Below are 24,362 nucleotides of genomic sequence, written 5' to 3'. Positions count from 1 at the left end.
AAGACCATGTAGGAATTTGAAAGCAAGGCCCACACGTCAGGGGTCAACAGTTTGTGAAGGAGTTTGGTTGTTGTCCAATGCGGTTGATGTATTTTAGGGTTCATCAACTCAATAGACTAACAGAAATGAACTGAAGGACAAATTAAAAAGGGAGCCACCTCCTGGTAGAAGCACTGCCCGAAGAGAAAAAGAAACTTCAAAACATCAAATCAAAATGTGATGAGGGGTCAATAAAGCATTCCAACCCCTGTGGCACCCAACGGGCACGGAACGAGCGCGGATGACTTATCCGGCAACCTTAACAAATTAGAACAATTAGACTAACTGTTTGTAGCTGGTGATACATCCAATTAATTAAATTGATGGCACCAGATATCTGGGAACCTGGAGGTTCCCCTCCAAGTCACTCATCATCCTGACTGGGAAATATATCGCCGTTCCTTCATTGTTACTGAGTCCAAATCCTGGAACTCCCTCCCTAACAGCACAGCGGGTGTACCTACACCTCAGGGACTGCAGCAGTTCAAGGTGGCTTCTCACCACCACCTTCTGAAAGACAATTAGGGATGGGCAATAAATGCTGGCCTATCCATCAACACCCACATCTCAGAAAATAATTCTTTAAATCAGCAGTCATTAGCCCTTGAGGAGGGCATGGTGGCACAGTGGTTAGCACTGCTGCCTCACAGCGCCTGGGACCCGGGTTCAATTCCGGCGTCGGGCGATTGTCTCTGCGGAGTTTGTACGTTCTCCCCGTGTCTGCGTGGGTCTCCTCCGGGTGCTCCGGCTTCCTCCCACAGTCCAAAGATGTGTAGGCTAGGTGGGGTTATGGGGATAGGGTGGGGATTTGGCCGAGGTAGGTTGCTAATTTGGAGGGTCAGTGCAGACTCGATGGGCCCAATGGCATTCCGCACTGTAGAGATTCTACGAGTATTGGAATGTGTGGCAATAACCAATCTTAAACCCACAGGGGCAGATAAATGCATTGGGGTAGATATTAAAACCTTGTTTCTGGGCTTAAAACAGGCATTGCAGAGTAACCACACCCATCATAGAAACCACATTGTCACCAGTAATTATGCTAATTTGCACTTATCAACCTTCCCCCACCCCCAAGCAACAAGGATATAAATGATCACATTGTCCACATTTTATGGTTGTAGTTGATGCAAAAGAATTGCCTGGGACACAAGGAGAACCTCTTCATATCTCTTCAAAATAATAACCATGGGGTCCTGAGAGAGACTGCAAACAGGGCCTCTATTTAATGCCTTATCTGAATGTGGACATTTCCGACACTGCAGCACTCCCTCAGTACTGACCCTCTGACAGTGCGGCACTCCCTCAGTACTGACCCTCTGACAGTGCAGCACTACCTCAGTACTGACCCTCTGACAGTGCGGCACTCCCTCAGTACTGACCCTCTGACAGTGCAGCACTCCCTCAGTACTGACCCTCTGACAGTGCGGCACTCCCTCAGTACTGACCCTCTGACAATGCGGCACTCCCTCAGTACTGACCCTCTGACAGTGCGGCACTCCCTCAGTACTGACCCTCTGACAGTGCGGCACTCCCTCAGTACTGACCCTCTGACAGTGCAGCACTCCCTCAGTACTGACCCTCTGACAGTGCAGCACTCCCTCAGTACTGACCCTCTGACAGTGTAGCACTCCCTCAGTACTGACCCTCTGACAGTGCGGCACTCCCTCAGTACTGACCCTCTGACAGTGCAGCACTCCCTCAGTACTGACCCTCTGACAGTGTAGCACTCCCTCAGTACTGACCCTCTGACAGTGCAGCGCTCCCTCAGTAGTGACCCTCTGACAGTGCGGCACTCCCTCAGTACTGACCCTCTGACAGTGCAGCACTCCCTCAGTACTGACCCTCTGACAGTGCGGCACTCCCTCAGTACTGACCCTCTGAAAGTGCGGCACTCCCTCAGTACTGACCCTCTGACAGTGCGGCACTCCCTCAGTACTGGCCCTCTGACAGTGCGGCACTCCCTCAGTACTGACCCTCTGACAGTGCAGCACTCCCTCAGTACTGACCCTCTGACAGTGCAGCGCTCCCTCAGTACTGACCCTCTGACAGTGCAGCACTCCCTCAGTACTGACCCTCTGACAGTGCTGCGCTCCCTCAGTACTGACCCTCTGACAGTGCAGCACTCCCTCAGTACTGACCCTCTGACAGTGCGGCACTCCCTCAGTACTGACCCTCTGAAAGTGCGGCACTCCCTCAGTACTGACCCTCTGACAGTGCGGCACTCCCTCAGTACTGACCCTCTGACAGTGCGGCACTCCCTCAGTACTGACCCTCTGACAGTGCGGCACTCCCTCAGTACTGACCCTCTGACAGTGCGGCACACCCTCAGTACTGACCCTCTGACAGTGCGGCACTCCCTCAGTACTGAACCTCGGACAGTGTAGCGCTCCCTCAGTACTGACCCTCTGACAGTGCAGCACTCCCTCAGTACTGACCCTCTGACAGTGCAGCACTCCCTCAGTACTGACCCTCTGACAGTACGGCACTCCCTCAGTACTGACCCTCTGACAGTGCAGCACTCCCTCAGCACTGACCCTCTGACAGTGCGGCACTCCCTCAGTACTGACCCTCTGACAGTGCGGCATTCCCTCAGTACTGACCCTCTGACAGTGCAGCACTCCCTCAGTACTGACCCTCTGACAGTGCAGCACTCCCTCAGTACTGACCCTCTGACAGTGTAGCACTCCCTCAGTACTGACCCTCTGACAGTGCAGCACTCCCTCAGTACTGACCCTCTGACAGTGCGGCACTCCCTCAGTACTGACCCTCTGACAGTGCGGCACTCCCTCAGTACTGACCCTCGGACAGTGTAGCGCTCCCTCAGTACTGACCCTCTGACAGTGCAGCACTCCCTCAGTACTGACCCTCTGACAGTGCAGCACTCCCTCAGTACTGACCCTCTGACAGTGCAGCACTCCCTCAGTACTGACCCTCTGACAGTGCAGCACTCCCTCAGCACTGACCCTCTGACAGTGCGGCACTCCCTCAGTACTGACCCTCTGACAGTGCGGCATTCCCTCAGTACTGACCATCTGACAGTGCGGCATTCCCTCAGTACTGACCCTCTGACAGTGCGGCATTCCCTCAGTACTGACCCTCTGACAGTGAGACGCTCCCTCGAGACTGACCCCTTGACAGTGAGATGCTCTCTTGGGACTGAACCCCCCCCCCCCCCCCCCCAACCCCCAACAGTGAGACACCCCTTTAGTACTGCACTGAGTGTGGGAGTGTCTAGTGGGTCAATGTCTTATTTCTGAACAGAGTGGAGGGTCACAGCTGAAACCGAGACCAGATTCTGCAGGAGGGATTACGCCCCTCATCCTGTCTCCCCACAATCCAGAGAATCAAAACCATTGATATTTGCCAATTTTTTTTTTAAATGTCTGTTGAATTCTTCCTCGATGCTAACATCAATGCTATTTTGTGGTTACTGGGTAATGGGGCTGGTCTTCACTCTCTCCAATTCTCGATGCCCATGATTAATTCAGCTGTGGTCTGCCAATGTGACACCCGTTTTACTGGCCAACCCAGGGCAGGGGTCAAACTCTAGGACCTTGCTGCTCTTGTTACATTTATGAGGTTATAGTATTGTCGTTTCGAATGGTACCTTCAATTGCAGATAAAATGGACGGGATCACGTGACCCAGTTCTGAAATCTGCTTGAAAATAGTCCTGGTGTGGTTAAAGATCAAAGGCACACCCAGAAGATGCTGGGAATTTATACTGAGATAATGGAAGCACTCTGAGTTCACCATGGGTAGAATTTGGGTCTCCATTGGGCAGCACAGTGGCACAGTGGTTAGCCCTGCTGCATCACGGTGCCGAGGTCCCAAGTTCGATCCCGGCTCTGGGTCACTGTCCGTGAGGAGTTTGCACATTCTCCCCGTGTTTGCGTGGGTTTCATCCCCACAACCAAAGATGTGCAGGGTAGGGGACTGGCCACGCTAAATTGCCCCTTAATTGGAAAAAAAGAATTGGGTACACCAAATTTAAAAAAAATAAAATTATCTAGAACCTTGGTTAGTCCACACTTGGAGTATGGTGTTCAATTCTGGTCGCTACACTACCAGAAGGATGTGGAGGCTTTAGAGAGGGTGCAGAAGAGATTTACCAGGACATTGCCTGGTATGGAGGGCATTAGCTACGAGGAGCGGTTGAATAACCTCGGTTTGTTCTCACTGGAACGACTGAGGTTGAGGGGCGACCTGATAGAGGGCTACAAAATTATGGTGGGCATAGACAGAGTGGATAGTCAGAGGCTTTTTCCCAGGGTAGAGGGGCCAATTACTAGGTGGCATAGGTTTAAGGTGCGACGGGCAAGGTTTAGAGGGGATGTACGAGGAAAGTTTTTTTACACAGAGGGTAGTGGGTGCCTGGAACTCGCTGCCGGAGGAGGTGGTGGAAGCGGGGGCGATAGTGACATTTAAGGGGCATCTTGACAAATACATGAATATCGGGCCGGAAAGTGGAGCTGAGTCCACAAAAGATCGGTCATGATCTCATTGAATGGCGGAGCAGGCTCGAGGGGTCAGATGGCCGACTCCTACTCCTAGTTCTTATGAACAGGATGGGAATAGAGGGATACGGACCCCGGAAGTGTGGAAGATTTTAGTTTAGACAGGCAGCATGGTCAGCACAGGCTTGGAGGGCCGAAGGGCCTGTTCATGTGCTGTACTTTTCTTTGTTCTTTGTTCTTTTGTTCTTTGAGCCTCCAAAAGTCTCAGAAAGATGTTGAAAGTATTGAGTTTAAACAGTTGTGCTGTAATCTATCCATCTACTTCTGAGATGAAAGGCAATTGGGGTCAAATGCAGTTAATCAGCAGTTTTACCTCCTGACGAAGTGAATTTTTTTCAACTTTCCGTGGGGGAAAGGATGCAGAGGACGTCATTTTAGAGATCAGGTTGCAGGCTTCCCTATAAATCACTGAATATCACAGACAGAAGTTCTGGGTGGTCAGCCGAGAGAAGAGGCTTCTTGGCGTTGTGAGCTGTCATCGCCGGATACGGGCGGAACACAGTCTCCAGTCAAAGTGATGTTTCCTGCACCCATCCCAGGATTCTGGGTAATTCGGCCTGACATGAGCAGGGGAAAGAATCATTGAGGCAGGCTTTATTGCTAGCAATGGATTCAAGAAATTCTTGGCAAACTAAAGGAAGTGGCTGAAGTTGATCACTCAAAAGGTGCCAGCCACTAAAAATGGGATATGAGATCCCATTGAAAAGTTGGGTGCAATAATAATAATAATCGCTTATTGTCACGAGCAGGCTTCAATGAAGTTACTGTGAAAAGCCCCTAGTCACCACATTCTGCCGCCTGTTCTGGGGGGCTGGTACGGGAATTGAACCCCAACTGCGGGCTGTTTGGCAAAAGGGTTGCAATTCGGGGCAGAGTGCAATGCCTGCCTGTTTATAACATAGGGGTTGGCGCTTTTTTTGAGTAATTTGTCACAGTAAAAGTCAGGGTTGGATTTTCCGACCCTTTCCGCTTTCCGGGAATCTTCCGTCCCACCCAAGTGGCAGGTTCCCGCGCAGCAAGCTGAGCAAACCACGCAAACGGCATGGAAATCGGTGGACCAGGAGATCCCACTAGCGGCCAATGACAAGGTGAATCTGCCACTGGAAAACACGCTACGGGTCATGTCAGCTTTTTTCACTTGGGACTTGCCAACTCAGCTACTGGGGGAGCGGGACTAGTCCATTTAAAAAAACAATTTAATGTTTTGCATTTTCAATGAGCCCAGGTCTTGGTGTTGACAGACACGCCTCAATTAATCTGCTGCCCTCCCACACTCTTGTCAACGCATGCAAGGACTAAAGGATGTCAGGGGACATTCCCGAGCTACCAGACTGCCACAGCGCACATGACATTGAAAGGTGCCAGCGATAGACAAACTTAAAGGCAGAATCCACCCCTCCCCAACTACCGGCAACTGTTTGGGACCCAGGCACCCCAGGAGCTTAGTAACCAGGCAATCAGCCGGCAGCAGCGAGTGAGAAAGTGGGGGTGTGGAGTGTGAAGAAAGTTGTTGGGCTGGCAATTTAAGGGGAAAACCTTGGGCTGGATTCTCCGCCCCGCTGCATTTCTGCCCCGACCGGCCGGCGGGATTCTCCGTTACGCCGGCCGGTCAATGGGGTTTCCCATTGTGGGGCAGCCCCACGCCGTGGGGAAACCCCCCCAGGCGGTGGGGAAATGGAGAATCCCGTCGGTGGAGAATCCCCGCCGCATGTTAGGCAGGGAGTTAATTTCAAGCAGCTACCAGTTGGTTTGGACCAGGTTACGAGACTATGTTCAATTTCAAACTAGCCAATGGAATAACTATTGCAGATCCCCATCAGAAAGGAAGAACTGCAGAAAAAAAAGGCCACTCAGCCCATCGTACTAATGCCAGCTCAAAGAGCTATCCGACTAGTCCAATCGTCTAAAAGTCCCATCAGCGCTAGAGGACACATTCCTCCCTATTCTACCACCGGCACCACCACCTACCCCAGCTGCTGAGTCCGTTTCCAGAGCGAGTTGAGATGCGGTTCGGCCAATTGCCTCGGTTGGCGTAGTGGCAGGAGACTGGCTTTGCTGCACCAGATCGGGCAGATTGGTGTGGCTGGCAAAGCCATTACTGTCAACATGACCAGTCCGCTTTTTGTCACCAGAGGTCTGCAGAGACACAGAGAGACAGATAGATAGATAGATGGATAGATAGACAGGACAGATGGATAGACAGACACAGACAGGGGAAGCACAAACTGCTGGCTTCCATCACCCAAATCAGCCAGCTTTAAAAAAAGAACCCAACTCCCCCCCCCATTCAGCAAAGCGAGGGACAATGAAGGTGAGGATAACATGTAACAGGCTAGAACAATAGCAGGGCTGCCAACCCCGCCCGGATGAAAGAAAGAAAGACTTGCATTTGTATAGCACCCTTCAGAGCGACAGGAAATACGAAAGTATTTTATGGCCAATAAATGATTACTTTTGAACATAGCCACTGTTGCAATGTAGGAAACACAGCAGCCACTTTCTGCACAGCAAGCTCCCACAAAAAGCAATGTGATCGTGACTCGGTAATCTGTGTTTTTTTTCAGATGTTCGTTGAGGGTTAAGTATTGACCAAGGCGGTTAGAAGTACTCCCTTTGCTGGGAATAATAACCATGGAATCTTTTGCATCTGCCCGAGAGGCCAGGTAGGACCTTGGGCTTGACATCTCATCTGAAAGTGGCCACCTCCAACAGTGCAGGACTCCCTCAGTACCAGTCCTGGGAGTGTCCACCTAGATCTTTTGTCCTCAAGTCCTGGAGTGGGACTTGAAACGATGGACTCGGAGGAAACGCTGCTACCGACTGAGCCACGGCTGACCCCTTCAGTCACATATCCAATTGTCCTGCCCCCCCCCCCACACATTTCCACCATTGGTTGTCCAACACACCCACCCTCACGATGCTCGGCCTTCCTACAGCCATTTGGATGATTCTTGACCGTCAGTCAAACAGCTTTGACATCACCAGTAAAGGGGGTGTGTGGAATTTTCTTTGAAAAACAGCCCTGTGATTTTTTTTCTCTCTTGCCGTTCTTTGGGAGATTAATCTTTCAATTCCTGGAGGCCCTGAAGGATTGGCAATCCTGGGATGACACAAGGATCAAAATGTAGCAACCGGATTGGATGAGGAAACAGCTGTGATTGGATCAGGTGGTGCAATTCCAAAACCAATTGTGTATCCAAGAGCTTTGCTCTATTTACCGTAGAACAGCAGAGACTCGGGCGTGATCCACTCGATGTTTACCAGTAGATATCTAAAGGGTTGATTGGCAATACTAATGATTGATATTCCGGTTTAATAATTGGGAAGAAGCTGAGGACATGGGTTAAAAGCTGATTGACACCAGTGAGGATAGACAGCATATCGGACAGGTTTGTTTTTGGAAGTAGTGAGCCTCTTGTGATGAATGTAGGAAGTAGCCATATTTGATATTTTTGCCGTAATGTTATTAAAACCTGGGTTGAGATACATACAGACAGTATGACTGCTAGAGCAGATGAAAGTGCCGCAAACGTGACGTAATCATTGATTTTTCAGGCAAAGTGTTCAGCTAATCGATCTTGAGAACCATTTACTTGTTTACAGACAGCTAGCTAATGGAATATTGTTTAGGTTTGAAGAACCCCTTGGAGTAGATAATTTATGAGGGCTGTTGTGTTCGGTCCTGGTTAAACAGGACAAAGGACATCTTGTAAGTAGAGACAAAACAATGCCTGATGCTTTGAGTACAGATGATGTAGTTAACGGGAGGAACCAGGTCTGTCTGAAGAGTCAGTAGATCCTATCACTCTAATCTGAAGAGAGGTGTTTCGGTTTGGTCTCAAAGGTTCTCTCTCCAAAGATTCTGCACAGAGAAAAGCAAATAAAACCCTGATTGTTAACTTTATTCATGAGTGCTATATGAACTATATAGGTTTGCTGAATTGGAATATAGTGGCAGATTTAGGATATAATTTAAGGGTTTTTTCTCTGTTACTTAAGAACCGCTATAACTGTTAACTATAAAAGCTGTTTCTTTGTTGCTAATGTGATTAATTCTGTGATTAAATTAAAGTTTTTGAAAATAAATTTAGAGTACCCAATTCTTTTTTCCCCAATTAAGGGCAATTTAGCGTGGCCAATCCACTTACCATGTTTTTGGGTTGTGGGGGTGAGACCCATGCAGACACGGGGAGAATATCCTTTGTTATGGTGTGAAAACTCCAGACGGACAGTGACCCGGGGCTGGGATCAAACCTGGGTTCTCAGATCCATGAGGCAGCAGTGCTAACCACTGCGCTATTCTAATTAAAGTTTGTTTTAACATAAAAGATACCTATTGGTCACCTCTCCTCCAGTGCAGTAACATTTCCTCACAGTTTTAGAAATAAAAATAGGTGGGGTCTTGTTTGGGATTCGAACATTCTGGGAATACGTTGCCAGCTGGTTTGTTGATTCTCTTCGTTACCTTCAGGAGAGAGCGGGACTGCTTCCTAACCGCTCAGAGATCAAATCTAAATGAAAGGTAAGTCTTTTTACAGAGAGCACTGGGTCTACTTGATCTCGGAACCTTATTCTCATCACCTGAGGTTGTCAGAGCGTGAATCTTCTTCCCCCCACTGTCCCTGGGGTTTGCTCCCCATCCCAGGAGATTACATGGCTGGGTAGGTAGGAATGTTGGGTAGCGTTTTAGTGCTATCCTGTTGTTACGACGTGCCACAGCCTGATGGGAGCAACAGGTCTTTTCCTGCCCATAAATTCTGTACTTTGCTGTAATGGCAACCTCTGTATGATTGAGCGAAGAAGCAGTCACAGGACAGTCCGGGCTTTGGGGTAGAGACAGGACCAAGGGCCGGATTTTGCCCTTTGTGGCAGGACTCGGTGTCACATGGAAGTCACAAAGCTGCACCGTGTGGGGTCAGTTTTCCCCTAGTAAGCCAATTAAAGTGTAGGTTAGCAACGAAGGATGGTGGACGGGCTCTGAAAGATGGTGGGTCAACAGGAGATCTTCCAGCGAGCAGCAGCAGACTGCCTTCCCAGGTAAGAAAGGGAGAGCCCAAAGCTGCAGGTGTCCCCTCTGCAACTTCTTTAAATTTAAGCAATGCCCCCAGCAACCGGGCCACCATCAGGGGGGGGCAATCCTCTCCAGAGGGCGCACTGCAGCCCCGGCTCTGACCAGGTGGGTGGGTTGGGCCTCAAAGCCTATCTGGGGCACTGCCACCCACAACACCCCCTCCCCACACCCACCAGCCTCCATGCCACCTTCCCGACACCCCCCCCCCCCCCCCCCCCCCACCACATCACCCCCCACCCCACGCTCTCCAACCACCACCAGCACCACACCACTAGCATCAAGTTACACACCATCCTGACTTGGATCTGCCATTCCTTCACTGTCCCTGGGTCCAAATCCTAGAACCCACTCCCGGTCAGCACTGGACTGCAGTGGTTTAAGGAGGCAGTCCCCCACCACCTTCCCAAGGGCAATTAGGCTTGGCCAATACATTCCAGCCTGGTTGATAATGCCCAGAGCCCAAGAACGGATGATTAAAAATGTTCCTGCGTTGGTGCCCTTCTGACCAACTCCCAGCATTGCTGAACATACTGATGCGGTCAAGGCGAAACACTTGGCAGAACTTTTTTTTACTAAGTGCAGGGAAGGAGGGAAAGGGGAAAGAGAGGTAAAGAAGGAACACTGATGGAATTCACCTGGCCCTCCAGTGGACAAGCCACCTACTGACTGTAGAGCCAGGTGTTAACACCTGTCTGTGCGGAAGATATTCAATTAAGGTGAGGAATACCTGCGACGATTCCATCACTCATCCAATTGCAACAAAGTTTAGATGCTACGTTTGAAAGCGTCTCAGCTCCCATCGTCAGAAACGTGCAATCTTACTACCATTCCAAACAAGGCAAATTGAGGGACAATTGGAGGGAGTCAAGCCAGCTGGTGATTGGAGCATCAAACATACCCTCAACAGCTTTCAGAAAATAAATTTACATTCATTACCAATCTCATCAGAATCAGCCAGTGAATGGAGGTTCCTGGTGTCCAGTGGTGGGAGGGTTGGTCACCAGAGGAGACAGATTTCAAGGTCAATGTCAAAAGATGTGGAGATGCCGGCGTCGGACAGGGGTGGGCACAGTAAGAAGTGTTACAACTCCAGGTTAAAATCACCAGCTTTCGGAGCGTAGCTCCTTCATCGGGTGAGTGGGACGTGGGTTGATGAAGGAGCAATGCTCCGAAAGCTGGTGATTTTAACCTGGTGTTGTAAGACGTGCTACAATGACAAAAGAGGCAGGCAGAGATAGAGGGAGAATATTCTTTTAATGCGGTGATCTGGAAGCCGCTGCCTCAAAGGGCAGTGGAAGCAGATTCATGTAGAAAACTTACAAAAGAGAATTGGCTAAATACATGGAAGAGGAAAGTCTTACAGACCAATGGTGAAAGGGAAGTGGTGTGGGGTGAATTGGACAACAGCACAATGGACCGAGGAGCTTCTTGCTGCACTGACTCCATGATCTTATGGGTGTTACCCTACATGCCGGAGCTGAAAGTTTGCAACTTATATTGCGTTTTGAGCCCAAGATGAGAGTATGTTTTATGATAAACCTTACAGTTAGCAGGATATATGCAGTGACTGTGGAATCACATTGGGAGCCCCACGTCTGGCCAGCCAGTGTCATCCATTTGCCTGTTGCAAAGAGGTTCCGAGCCCCTTCACCAAAGTGGATATCCCACGGGTAAACGATGGTAGTCACTCTGCCAACTCCCCTCGCGAATGGATATTTTCAGGAGATTGCAGTGAGCAGGGCCATTTCTTGTCTTCAAACTTTCTCCCCAAACACTTTCCACTTTATTGCTTCACCCGCTGATTAGTAAATTCAAACTCTTCTCATCAACCTCCATTCATCCTCAATCCGCTTGGTAACTCGGAGACGGCGTTACCGGCACCAAACCCCTCACCTAACTTGCTCAGTTTATTTTTTTTCCAATTACACAGGCAAAGAGGTGAAAGTCTGGCTTGTTCTTCTCGCTAAAGGTAAGAAGTCATGTTTTAGTGATCTCTTTGTTCAACTCTCGCAGTTATCGACTGGATACATACCTCTCGGATAATAAGGGTTCCGTCTCCTGAAGTGCTGCTGTAGAGATCAGATGGCAAAGCTCCCTTTGGAATGCTCACCAGTCCCACGCCATATTCCTCATTATACTGTTCACTGTTGGCTGGTGCTGAGGTCGGCCTGCAAGGTAAGGGCCCAGACTCAAGAGCAGGAAGTTTATTTTTACAATCGATCCCACAGCCGCTAAACCAAATTTCCATTCTTAATGGAAGAAAGGAGCGAGAGAAAGAGAAAGGAGAGGGAGTGGGATAGAAGAGAAAGGAAGCAGAGAAAGCGAGAGAGGAAATGTGAGAGAGGGAACGAAAAAGGGAGGAAAAGGAAGGAGAGAGAAAAGGGGTAAAAAAAAACAAGACTCGAACTTCTCGAGTGCCTTTCACAATATTCCAAAGTGGAGTACCTGTAGTCATTGCAATGCAGGAAACGTAGCAACCAATCATGGGGGGGGGGGCAGCATGGTGGCAGAGTGGTTAGCACTGCTGCCTCACAGCTCCAGGCTCCCAGGTTCGATTCCAACCTTGGTTCACTGACTGTGCGGAGTCTGCCCGTTCTCCCCGTGTCTGCGTGGGTTTCCTCCGGGTGCTCCGGTTCCCTCCCACAGTCCAGAGATGTTCAGGTGAGATGGATTGTCCATTATAAATTGCCCCTTAGTGTCCAGGGATATGCAGGTTAGGTGGGGCTACGGAGTTAGGGCGGGGGGAGTTGGCCTTGGTAAGGTGCTCTTTCGAAGATCGATGCAGACTCAATGGGCCAAATGGCCTCCTTCCACGCTGTATGGATTCTATGGAATCTATGCTGAGCAAGGCCCAATAAACAGCAATGTAATAAGTGACCAGATGTTTGAGATGGTGGATGGGATTCAATTCCCAACCGAGGTCAACGGATCTTTCAAAAGTGCGTCAGATTTTCCACCCCACCTGTGACAATTGCCATGGCGGGCAGGACTGGAAAATGTACCCCAACCTTTAGTAGCTAAATCCTGGCCACGACACCATGGAAAACCCCTCTGTTCATTTGAAAATGCCGAGAGATGTTTACATTCAGCAGAGGGCAGGCAGGGCCTGCCGTTTAATATTGTATTTGAAAGATAGCAGCAATGCAGCACTCCCTTAGTGCTGCTCTGGGAATCCACATAATTGCTACAGTGCAGAAGGAGGCCATTCAGCCCATCGAGTCTGCACCAACCCTCTGACAGAGCACCCCTTCAAGGCCCACTCCCGCAGCCTATCACCGTAACCCAGTAACCCCATCTAACCTTTGGACTCTAAGGGGCAATTTAACATGGCCAATCCACCTAACTTGCACATCTTGGGGCTGTGGGAGGAAACTGGAGCACCCGGAGGAAACCCACGCAGACACGTGGATAATGTGTAAACCCCACACAGACAGTGACCCAAGGCTGGCATCGAACCCGTGTCCCTGGCGCTGTAAGGCACTGTGCCTCCACGACGGGGCAGTCAGTCTGGATCTTGTGTTCAAGCCTCTGGAGCAGGGAATGACCCCACAACCTGCTGACTGCGAGGCGAGGGTGTTTACCTGTTACGGGTACAGCCCAGTCCTTGTGTGATTTGGAAGTTTCAATACAATTCATGCAAGTGTGTGCTTTGCTCATAACTCCCGGACAGACACAGGTTGTCAAACAAAAAAACCTGCTCCCAAACACAACGCACTTTCAAAATGGTGAGGTGAAACTCCATGGAGGCTGTGAGGATGTTTGTGCAGCTCTGGTCACTGCGTTCTGGGAAGGATGTGATCACAGAGGCGAGGCTACAGAGGAGATTTATAAAGATATTGCCAGGAATGGAGAATTTTAACAATGAGGAAAGATTGGATAGATTGGGGTAATTTTCTTTGGAACAGAGGAGAGGCTGAGGGAGATTTAATCGAGATGCCATAAATTATGAGAGGCCGAGATCGAGTGGAGAGGAAGGATCTATTTCCCTTAACTGAGAGGTCAGTAAGCTGGGGGCACAGATTGAAAGTAATTGGCAGAAGGAGTAGAGATGAGTTGAGGAGAATTCCTTTCATCCAGGAGATGTTGGTGGGGGGGGGGGGGGGGGGGGGGGGAAGGTGCGGCGGTCAGGAACTCTGTCTGAAAATAAGCAGAAACCCTCATCGTATTGAATCAAACACCTCGATACACACCCGAGGAGCTGTAACCCACAGGGCTAGGCATCAAGATCAAAATGAGAATGAGATTCAGCTGAATATGTCCATCACCCAACAGAGATGCAATGGACTGAATGCCTCCTTCTGTACCGTGCATTTTTCTCTGCTTCCGTCTCTATCTCCTCTTAATTCTCATGCATATAACCAATTTGTGGGGTCAAATACAGGCCACATATTCCACATTGTCTAATTCTTAACTTTTTAAAGCTCCTCCCTACACCTCCAAGTCTCAGAAGTCTTCCTGACCTCAACGCTCCCCCAACTGTTTTTCTTTTCATTCTCGCCTCGGTTTTGGATGACAAGACCAGCGAATATTACCCATCCCTAACTTCCCTCCGGGAGGTGTGGTGATCCTTCTTCTTGACGCTGATAGGCTTGCTAGGTCATTTCAGAGGGCAGTTAAGAGTTCTCCACATTGCGAAGCGTCTCCAGTCAAATAAAGGCCAACCCGACTCAGGACAACAGTTTTCCTTCCAAAGGTTGAAACAGAGGGTTTTTATCTGACAATTCAGTAGGTTAATGGTCCAGAGTCTTCTGGATGGTTGGGGGCTCGGCCACCGGCCATCTGATGAGTCAGCGGGGAACACATACACGTCGGTTCCAGAAACCCTAATGCCATATTACGCTCTAATAAGCATTGATTGGGGGCAGCAGTGGGTTAGCAGTGCTGTCTCACGGCGCTGAGGTCCTAGGTTCGATCCCAGCTCTGGGTCACTGCCCGTGTGGAGTTTGCACATTCTCCCCGTGTTTGCGTGGGTTTCGTCCCCCACAACCCAAAGATGTGCAGGGTAGGTGGATTGGCCACGCTAAATTGCCCCTTAATTGGAAAACATGAATTGGGTACTCTAAATATATATTTTAAAAAGTGTTGATTGGGGTACGGTGAGACTTCTGCCCTCAGTTAGGTAGAAGTCGCGCCTTGGAGTGCTGCTGGCCAATCCGAATGGCCGGCGGCTCTCCACTCCCTCCAGGCACAGTGCTGCGGTGGCTGGAGGAGGTACTGCAGGGAACTGACCTGGAACTAAGTGGCAGGAACCAGAGGGCAGGTAAGTGGCAGGGGTCCCAGGGCAGGAGGTTAGGAAAAGCCTTGAGTGTCATCAAGGGACAATCGGGATCTCGGGGTATAGGCTGGTGGGAGGGGTGGGGGGAGGAAAGAGATCTGGAGGTCACTCGGACTTAATGGGGGGGGGGGGTAAGAAGGAAAGGGCTTCTGACGGAGCCGACCCCGGTTCGCGTCACTGATCGAACTTTGCTCAATTATGGGTTTCCCCCTCTGAGCTGGCATCCGCCTGCGATCCGAAATATTCAGGCTAGGCGGGAAAAGGAGCTTGAATGGTCAGTACCTGGCCATTTAAGGGGGAAGGGCGTGCTTGCCGTCCGAGGCTCTGACTGTCCCAGTGTCAAATCGTAACCAGATCGGGGCGGGCAGGTATCTGGAGGGAATCCCTTCCACGCTTCTCCCCCGCCTAGAACGGAATTTCTATTCCCCAGCAGCCTCGGTGGGATTTGAACAGGTATCCAGATCATTGGTTCCAGCCTCTGGATTAACGAGTCTGATAACATAACCACTGAGTAACCATTCCTGGCTATAACTTCATCTGTGACTGCGTGTTCCGTGTTGACTAGTTGGTTGGACAAAGTGGACAAAGATAGTGTTAGACTTTCCTTACATTATCCTGGGAATATCGCTGACTGGAACTGTCCCATCCTGGGCCTCATTTTCTGCATCTTCTTCCTCCTCCTCCTCCTCTTCCTCGCTGCTTTCTGACTCTTCGCTGGAAGATGAGTAGTCGGTGACTTTAATAGGAGGCCGGGATGACTCTTCATTGCGCAGTTCCCGCAATTCTTTGGCCAAAGCGGTTAAGTCCTAAGAAAATATGGAACAAAAATATATATTAATTAAAACCCGGAGAAGATGCTAAGTATAGGCGCAACTCGTAATCACAAGAAACTAACGTGACAAAGCAAAGCCATGGCATCATAGGTGGAGAATTATTGTCAATTAGTGGCTTTTCTTTGGCAAAAGCTCAAAAGTGATACAGCAGGGAGTGAGCTTGACTGTAGGGTCATTAAGACTCAAGAGATGTTTCCTGCTCCTCCTCAGAGGGCAGCTAGCTTCATGTTTCCTCACTACTTCATCCATTTTCCAAGTCCAATTGTTATCTTGGTAGGTTTTATTTTGGAAATATTTTCGAGGGAGGCATTGTTGCCAGCCACTGAGTAATGCCACTTGAATCTTGAATGTCGTTTGTATGGAGGGAAATGGTGAGGATAAAGGAAACAACTAAATTCTTAAGGAAGAAAGGAAGGTCATTGATCACGGCCGTTTTTTGGGAGACCCAGTCAACCATGCTGGGACGAAGTGGGGGGGTGGGGGGGGGGGGGCGCTGGGAGAAACAAGGGGGGACTGGCAGAATACACGGAGCAGTTTTGAGGTCTGTGTAAAATTCCGGTTCATGACCTCACCCCCACCCCTAACCTTTCTGTTTGAGGTCTGTGTAAAATTCCGGGTCTTGCTCCTCCAATGGGGTTAAAAGTTAAAGTTTGCTTGGCGCCTGACAAACAACCTCCTTCAGGTAGATCATAGATCATAGAATTTACAGCGCAGAAGGAGGCCATTCGGCCCATCGAGTCTGCACCGGCTCCTGGAAAGAGCACCCTACCCAAGGTCAACACCTCCACCCTATCCCCATAACCCAGTAACCCCACCCAACACTAAGGGCAATTTAGCATGGCCAATCCACCTAACCTGCACATCTTTGGACTGTGGGAGGAAACCGGAGCACCCGGAGGAAACTCACGCACACACGGGGAAGATGTGCAGACTCCGCACAGACAGTGACCCAAGCCGGAATCGAACCTGGGATCATGGAGCTGTGAAGCAATTGTGCTATCCACAATGCTACCATGCTGCCCTAACCCAGGTAACCCAGTTGTTCACCAAATATACTTTTCCTGGCTATTTGCTTGTCAGCATCAGTATCGGCAGAACTTTAAACCCAGTGCTCGCATTGCTTCAATGAAATCCATGCCAGAGAAGACAACGACAAGCAACTTTGGGAAAAATGCATTTGATTGGCCTGGAAGATGTTGTGATTATGCTGTTTGATGCCCCTGTTTCTCAGGATGCTCGGCATACATGGTCCTATAAACACAATCAACCAGTTTAAGTACCCACATTAAATTCAGAACTACAACTCTACAATGTAATGTGGAAGGTGCCCCAACCAATAGCCATGGTCCAAAATCAACACCATGCACCTGCTTTCCTTTCCTGTAGTTACCTTGATGGGACATTAATGACATTGGATAAATGTGTTGGCTGCAGGATGCTGACTGTCCTCCTCTACCTTATCCAAAAGGCCAATGAGCACATGTGTGCGTGCCAAAACAATGAGCAATGGCCAGCTATTTGACTGCAGAAGGCATCCCCAGGCCACCCGATTTCTGCACCTTTAGTTTCCAGAAGTGTTCACTGGAACCATCAACAGAAACCATGGATGTTTTTCCCAACAATATTCCCAGGACATACAGGTTAAATGCCACATCCTTACTGTCCCCCTGCCTGAGAGCAACTGTCTCATCACACAACAGTGGCTGCAAAAATAGAGGGAAATGGTTCAGATATAACTGCCATTATAAAGACTTGGGGCTGAACATTATGGGGGCTGGGGACGCACCACCCCCCCCCCCCCCCACCCCCCCTTACTCACACGCTTCAGGCGCTGCTGGCCAATCCATCAGTCCGAGCAGATGAGGAAAGTGTGATAGTCACCACTGTTGTATATATTACACATATGAGGGGCGTGATTCTCCGCTCCCTACGCTGGGTGGGAGAATTGCGGGAGGGCCGGGCGACTCATTTCACGCCCTCCTGGTGCCCCCCTGCGATTCTCCCACCCCCCGCTCGGAAGAATCGCCGCTCGCTGTTTTTCACGGCGACCGGCGATTCTCCGACCCGGATGGGCCGAGCGGCCTGCCGTTCGCAACCGTTTCACGACGGCGGCAACCACACCTGGTCGCTGCCGTCGTGAACATGGGCGCCAAAGGCCCGTTTAAAGCTTGTGGGGGGCGCAGAGGGGAGTTAGCACCACGGGCGTGCTCGGGAGGGGACTGGCCCGCGATCGGTGCCCACCGATCATCGGGCCGGCGTCTCAAAGCGACGCACGCTTTCCCCTCCGCCGCCCCGCAAGATCAAGCCGCCACGTCTTGCGGGGCAGCGGAGGGGAAGACGGCAACCGCGCATGCGCGGGTTGGAGCCGTCAGCCGTCGTGACGTCAGCCGCGCATGCGCGGGTTGGAGCCGGCCAACCTGCGCATGCGTGGCTGACGTCACATAGGCGCCGCCGTCGCGTCATTCTCGGAGCACCGCCTTGACGCGACTGTCAAGGCCCGGAAGCCGAGAATAACGGAGTGCTGCTCCTAGCCCCCCGGGTGGGGGTGAATGCGGTGAGAGGAGCGGCCTCCAAGGCCATCGTGAAACACAGCCGAGTTCACGACGGCCTTCCCGATTTTTCCCGGGAGCGGAGAATTCCGCCCGAGATGTAATACAGTAAGGCTCCTGTACTACAGATACGGGGCTGGATCCCTGCCTGCTGGCTCCGCCCAGTAGGCGGAGTATGAATGCATATGCTCACCGAGCTACAGCCATTTTGGCAGCAGCTATAGGAGGCAACATATCTCTGCGTAATAAAGCCTCGATTACTCTCTACTCTCGTCTCGTCATAATTGATTGTGCATCAGAAAGGCATCAGTGGTCACTGCTGGGACTACAAAAGGAAAAGATCAAGGCACATGGATTCCTGGAGCAGGCAAGTCCGAGGTCTTGGGGCTGGAGGGTGTGAAAGGTTATGTGAGAGGGGATGGCTTTAACAGAGGGAGTGACTGGTGGGGGGGTGGGGGGGGGGGAACGAGTTCAAATGGGGAGCACCACGCAATTGGCAAAAGGCAGTCCCCATAGAACGACCACCCCATCATTCCTCTCCTTTGAACATTTAAGTCAAAAAATTTGGCTTCCATTCCCAAGGTGTCTGCATGGGTCTCACCCCCACAACCCCAAAGATATGCAGGGTCGGTGGATTGGCCACGCTGCATTGCCCCTTAATTGGAAACATTTAAAATTTAAAAAATAGGGCTTCCTGCCTTCTGCCCACACTGAGGTTTCATGGTGTGGACAGCATAATATCAGGGCCAACTGTCTAGATAACCGGCCTGATTGAACCTTAATTATTCATCTGAATACGGAGCATAGGATTCATGTTTCAGTGCCCATCCGCCCATCCCTGACCTCACTCCCACCCCTGACCTCACTCTCACCCCTGACCTCACCCCCAGCCCTGACCTCACCCCCACCCCTGACCTCACCCCCACCCCTGACCTCACCCCCACCTCCACCCCTGACCTCACCCCCACCTCCACCCCTGACCTCAGCCCCACCCTGACCTCAGCCCCACCCTGACCTCACCCCCACCCGACCTCACCCCCACCCATGACCTCACCCCCACCCCCACCCCTGACCTCACCCCCACCCCTGACCTCACCCCCACCCGACCTCACCCCCACCCATGACCTCACCCCCCACCCCCAGCCCTGACCTCACCCCCACCCCTGACCTTACCCCCAGCCCTGACCTCACCCCCACCCCTGACCTCACCCCCACCTCCACCCCTGACCTCAGCCCCACCCTGACCTCAGCCCCACCCTGACCTCACCCCCACCCGACCTCACCCCCACCAATGACCTCACCCCCACCCCCACCCCTGACCTCACCCCCACCCCTGACCTTACCCCACCCCTGACCTCATCCCCACCCCTGATCTCACCCCCACCCCTGAACCTCACCCCACATCCCTGAACCTCACTCCACATCTCTGACTGACCCCCACCCCTAACCTCACCTCCACATAACGGGATAGAATGGAAGTCCCCAACCGCGGGAAACACATTCCCCCGCTTGGGGGCACGAGATTTAGCATTTGATTGTAAGGTGGGAAATATATATTCCATGGTACACAACATTTCGAAAGACAGACAGAATATAAAGGAGGAGGGGGCGCCCCGATAGCAAATGCAAATGTAGCTAACGTCCCAGGTGACCATAGGCTGCTCTCCCTTAAAATGAAAATGAAATGAAATGAAAATCGCTTATTGTCACGAGTCGGCTTCAATGAAGTTACTGTGAAAAGCCCCTAGTCGCCACATTCCGGCACCTGTTCGGGGAGGCTGGTACGGGAATTGAACCGCGCTGCTGGCCTGCCTTGGTCTGCTGTAAAAGCCAGCTATTTAGCCCAGCGTGCTAAACCAGCCCCTGGTTTAGGGGAGCTGCTTGTGGGAGCTGACCGGCGGTGATTTAACTTGAGGGTCACCAAACCTCAGGTGAGTGGCGAGGTTGAGAAGGTGGGGCCTTCGCGGATAACCTCAGCCGGTACGGGATTTGAACCCGCGCTGTTGGCATTGCGCCGCGTCACGAACCAGCCGTCCCGAAAACTAAGCTGGTTTCACGTTTGTGAAAGCTTCCTTCCAGCTAATAGTGCACTGCGGGGCGAGAATAGTGCACTGCGGGGCGAGAATAGTGCACTGCGGGGCGAGAATAGTTCACTGCGGGGCGAGAATAGTGCACTGCGGGGCGAGAATAGTGCACTGCGGGGCGAGAATAGTGCACTGCGGGGCGAGAATAGTGCACTGCGGGGCGAGAATAGTGCACTGCGGGGCGAGAATAGTGCACTGCGGGGCGAGAATAGTGCACTGCGGGACGAGAATAGTGCACTGCGGGGCGAGAATAGTGCACTGCGGGGCGAGAATAGTGCACTGCGGGGCGAGAATAGTGCACTGCGGGGCGAGAATAGTGCACTGCGGGGTGAGAATAGTGCACTGCGGGGCGAGAATAGTGCACTGCGGGGCGAGAATAGTGCACTGCGGGGCGAGAATAGTGCACTGCGGGGCGAGAATAGTGCACTGCGGGGCGAGGATAGTGCACTGCGGGGCGAGGATAGTGCACTGCGGGGCGAGGATAGTGCACTGCGGGGCGAGGATAGTGCACTGCGGGGCGAGAATAGTGCACTGGGGGGCGAGAATAGTGCACTGCGGGGCGAGAATAGTGCACTGCGGGGCGAGAATAGTGCACTGCGGGGCGAGAATAGTGCACTGCGGGGCGAGAATAGTGCACTGCGGGGCGAGAAAAGGGTTCGCCCAACAGTGCGAGACTCAAATAAAAGCAAAATGCTGCCGATTCTGGAATTCCGTATTCAGATGAATTTTGGCGTCGGAACTATTCTCACCCAATCCCGTTTCGGCATTGGCCAACGGAGGAGCCCGCCCGTTGCGTTTGGCCTTTGAAAAATTGCGTGGCTTGGGGATAGAATTCAGGCACAATTTCAGCTACACAAAGGCACCTGAAGCAATAAAGGTGAAAACAGCAGACACGGCCTTGTTAGAATGAAATGTGCCAACCTGTCTCACACACAAAACATGCAGATGTTCAAAGGCCAGCATTTGCAAAGAGTTAGCCTGACCATTTCTGCCTACGTTAGTGACCAATGGGTCAGCGTGGGTAAAGGGTTCAGGAAGAATGAAGCCAGTTGATAAAGTGGCCAACCCAAAACTTAGCAAACAAAGAAACCCAGACAGGGTTATTCTGTGAATCTCAATCATCCTTCAATTAATCACCAATTCTCCAGATCAGTGAGACTGATACGGTCAGGTCCCAGCATATAAACTGTTACAGCTTTCCTCAATAAATTGGGTCATTTAAGAACCACAAGGGACCTTCAGTTGTGGTTTTCTAACAAAGACTATAAGAACATAAGAACTAGAAGCAGGAGTAGGCCATCTGGCCCCTCGAGCCTGCTCCACCATTCAATGAGATCATAGCTGATCTTTTGTGGACTCAGCTCCACTTTCCGGCCCGAACACCATTACCCTTAATCCCTTTATTCTTCAAAAAACTATCTATCTTTACCTTAAAAACATTTAATGAAGGAGCCTGAACTGCTTCACTGGGCAAGGAATTCCATAGATTCACAACCCTTTGGGTGAAGAAGTTCCTCCTAAACTCAGTCCTAAATCTACTTCCCCTTATTTTGAGGCTATGTCCCCTAGTTCTGCTTTCACCCGCCAGTGGAAACAACCTGCCCGCATCTATCCTATCTATTCCCTTCATAATTTTATATGTTTCTATAAGATCCCTCCTCATCCTTCTAAATTCCAATGAGTACAGTCCCAGTCTACTCAACCTCCTCATAATCCAACCCCTTCAGCTCTGGGATTAACCTAGTGAATCTCCTCTGCACACCCTCCAGCGCCAGTACGTCCTTTCTCAGGTAAGGAGACCAAAACTGAACACAATACTCCAGGCCTCACTAACACTTCATACAATTGCAGCATAACCTCCCTAGTCTTGAACTCCATCCCTCTAGCAATGAAGGACAAAGTTCCATTTGCCTTCTTAATCACCTGTTGCACCTGTAAACCAACTTTCTGTGACTCATGCACTAGCACACCCAGGTCTCTCTGCACAGCGGCATACTTTAATATTTTATTGTTTAAATAATAATCCCGTTTGCTGTTATTCCTACCAAAATGGATAAGCTCACCCAGGCTTGGGGAACAGTGGCAGAGTGTGAAGACAAGAGGCTGGATTCTCCATTTCAGAGACTATGTCCCCACCCCTGGCGTGAAAACTGTGGTCTTTTTCGGTAGAAAAACTGGCCCCCTGCACTTCCGGGTCAGAGGCCACGCTTGTGCACGGTGGCGGCCTCCAGCGGCTGTGCCGTACTCCATGGCGGACTCAGACCGCAGATCTGGAGCGCGGAAATAGTGACCCCCATCGGCCGCTCGCCCGACCCGGATCGCCTGCACAAAAAAGGCCCAGTCCCAAATGAGGTAACCCCCCGCCCCCCCTCACACCCCCACCTCCCCGCCCTCTAAACGGCCCACCCTCGACCGATCGGCCCGCCCTCGACTGTGGTGGCCGTAGACTGAGTCCGCAACCGCCTCGCGGGTATCAGAGACGGTGGGACCATGAGTGGTCCACGGCGTCGGGAATTCGGCCTGTCCGGGGCAGAGAATAGCGGGGCGGCCCTCAGGCAATGGACTCAGGTGGTGGATATGGGATGGTTTAGCTAGGCTAGGCATTGGGTTAGGCAGCTGGTTTGTGATGCAGAACAAGGCCAGCAGCGCGGGTTCAATTCCTGTACCAGCCTCCCCGAACAGGAGCCGGAATGTGGCGACTAGAGGCTTTTCACAGTAACTTCATACTTGTGAGAATAAAAGGTTATTATTATTACTCGCCGAGTACGCTGCTTTTCGGGGGGGGGGTGGAGAAACACTGAACCGCCGCCGGTCCCGATTTCATGCGGAAAGTTGGATTCTCAGCCCCGTTGCCGAATGCGGTTTTGGCGTGGGGGTACGGAGAATCCAGCCTGAGATGGCAATCATGTCTGCAACCACTCACTTACTGAAAACACCACACGACTGCAGTGCCTGACAACTGAGGAGAGTGTCGTGGGAGATCTCTTGACACCGGATTCACATCCAGGGCTCTTGACGCAGAGGTTTGATGAAAGGGAAACTCTTCCAAGTGCCGCTCGCTCTGTTACCTCACCTGAACCAGACACCCCCAGTCTCTCAAATTAACAGTCAGAGCTTCAGGTCCCCCACAAACCTTTGTTGGAGATTTATACATTTCTTAACAAACCTTCTCATGTTGTTAGGTCCAGATGTTCAGCCTTGCTCCTCATGTGACAATCCTCCAATCAATGGCCCGCACATTCCAAGCGCTACACAGGGGACGATTCTCCAATCCCGCGGCAGACTGTCCACGCCATCGTAAACGCCATCACGCTTTACAACGGCGTGAACGGGCCGCTCCCATGACTAATTCTGGCCCCTCCTGGGGGCCAGCACAGCGTTGGAGTGGTTCGCGCCGCTCCAGCTGCAGATCCCGGCGCAAACTGTGCGCCGCGGGATCCACGCATGCGCAATGGCACCGGCGCTAACGCGCGCAGGCACAGTGACCTCCTTCAACGCGCCGGCCCCGACGCAACATGGCGCAGGACTACAGGGACCGGCGCGTAGGAAAGGAATCCCCCAGCCACAGAGGCCGGCCCATTGATCAGTGGGCCCCGATTGCGGGCCAGGCCCCCCCCTAGGGTCGGGCCTCTCCTCCCCCCGACAATGTCCGCCACTTGACCCTTCCATGCCGAGTTCCCGCCGGCCCAGAGTAGGTTAGAACGGCGCCGGCGGGACTCGGCTCTTTTCTTACGGACGCTCGGCCCATCCCGGCTGGAGAATCGGTGGTCCGGCAGCATACAGCGGCCCTTGACCGGCGCCGCGCCAACCATGCCGACGCCAATGGCGGCGATTCTCCGCCACGTGCCAGTGTCGGGGCGGCGTGGCGCGATTCGCGTGGTCCGCCGGTGATTCTCCGACCCGTCGCGGAGTCAGAGAATGCCTCCCAGGGCCTATAGTGAGTCAGCCCAGCCCCTCCCCATGTAGCATCCACTTTATTCTGTCACACAGGC

The 24,362-nt window shown here is 51.7% G+C and overlaps 1 protein-coding gene across 1 annotated transcript in view; it reads right to left on the bottom strand.

The window, feature by feature from the left end:
- LOC119976763 (traf2 and NCK-interacting protein kinase-like) overlaps positions 1–24,362 on the bottom strand; it is a 259,294-nt gene that overhangs the window by 28,003 nt on the left and 206,929 nt on the right. Inside the window, exons 23-25 of the mRNA XM_038817506.1 lie at positions 15,514–15,710; positions 11,662–11,797; positions 6,527–6,694 (exon numbers count right to left, since the gene is read on the bottom strand). Coding sequence (XP_038673434.1) covers positions 6,527–6,694; positions 11,662–11,797; positions 15,514–15,710 — 501 coding nt within the window. The remainder of the gene's footprint in view (positions 1–6,526; positions 6,695–11,661; positions 11,798–15,513; positions 15,711–24,362) is intronic.

This window comes from Scyliorhinus canicula, chromosome 13 (genome assembly GCF_902713615.1).
Source record: "Scyliorhinus canicula chromosome 13, sScyCan1.1, whole genome shotgun sequence".
NCBI classification, from domain to species: Eukaryota; Metazoa; Chordata; class Chondrichthyes; order Carcharhiniformes; family Scyliorhinidae; genus Scyliorhinus; species Scyliorhinus canicula.
Note: the sequence above shows the minus strand (reverse complement) of the source record. Positions and strands in the feature narration are given on the sequence as shown.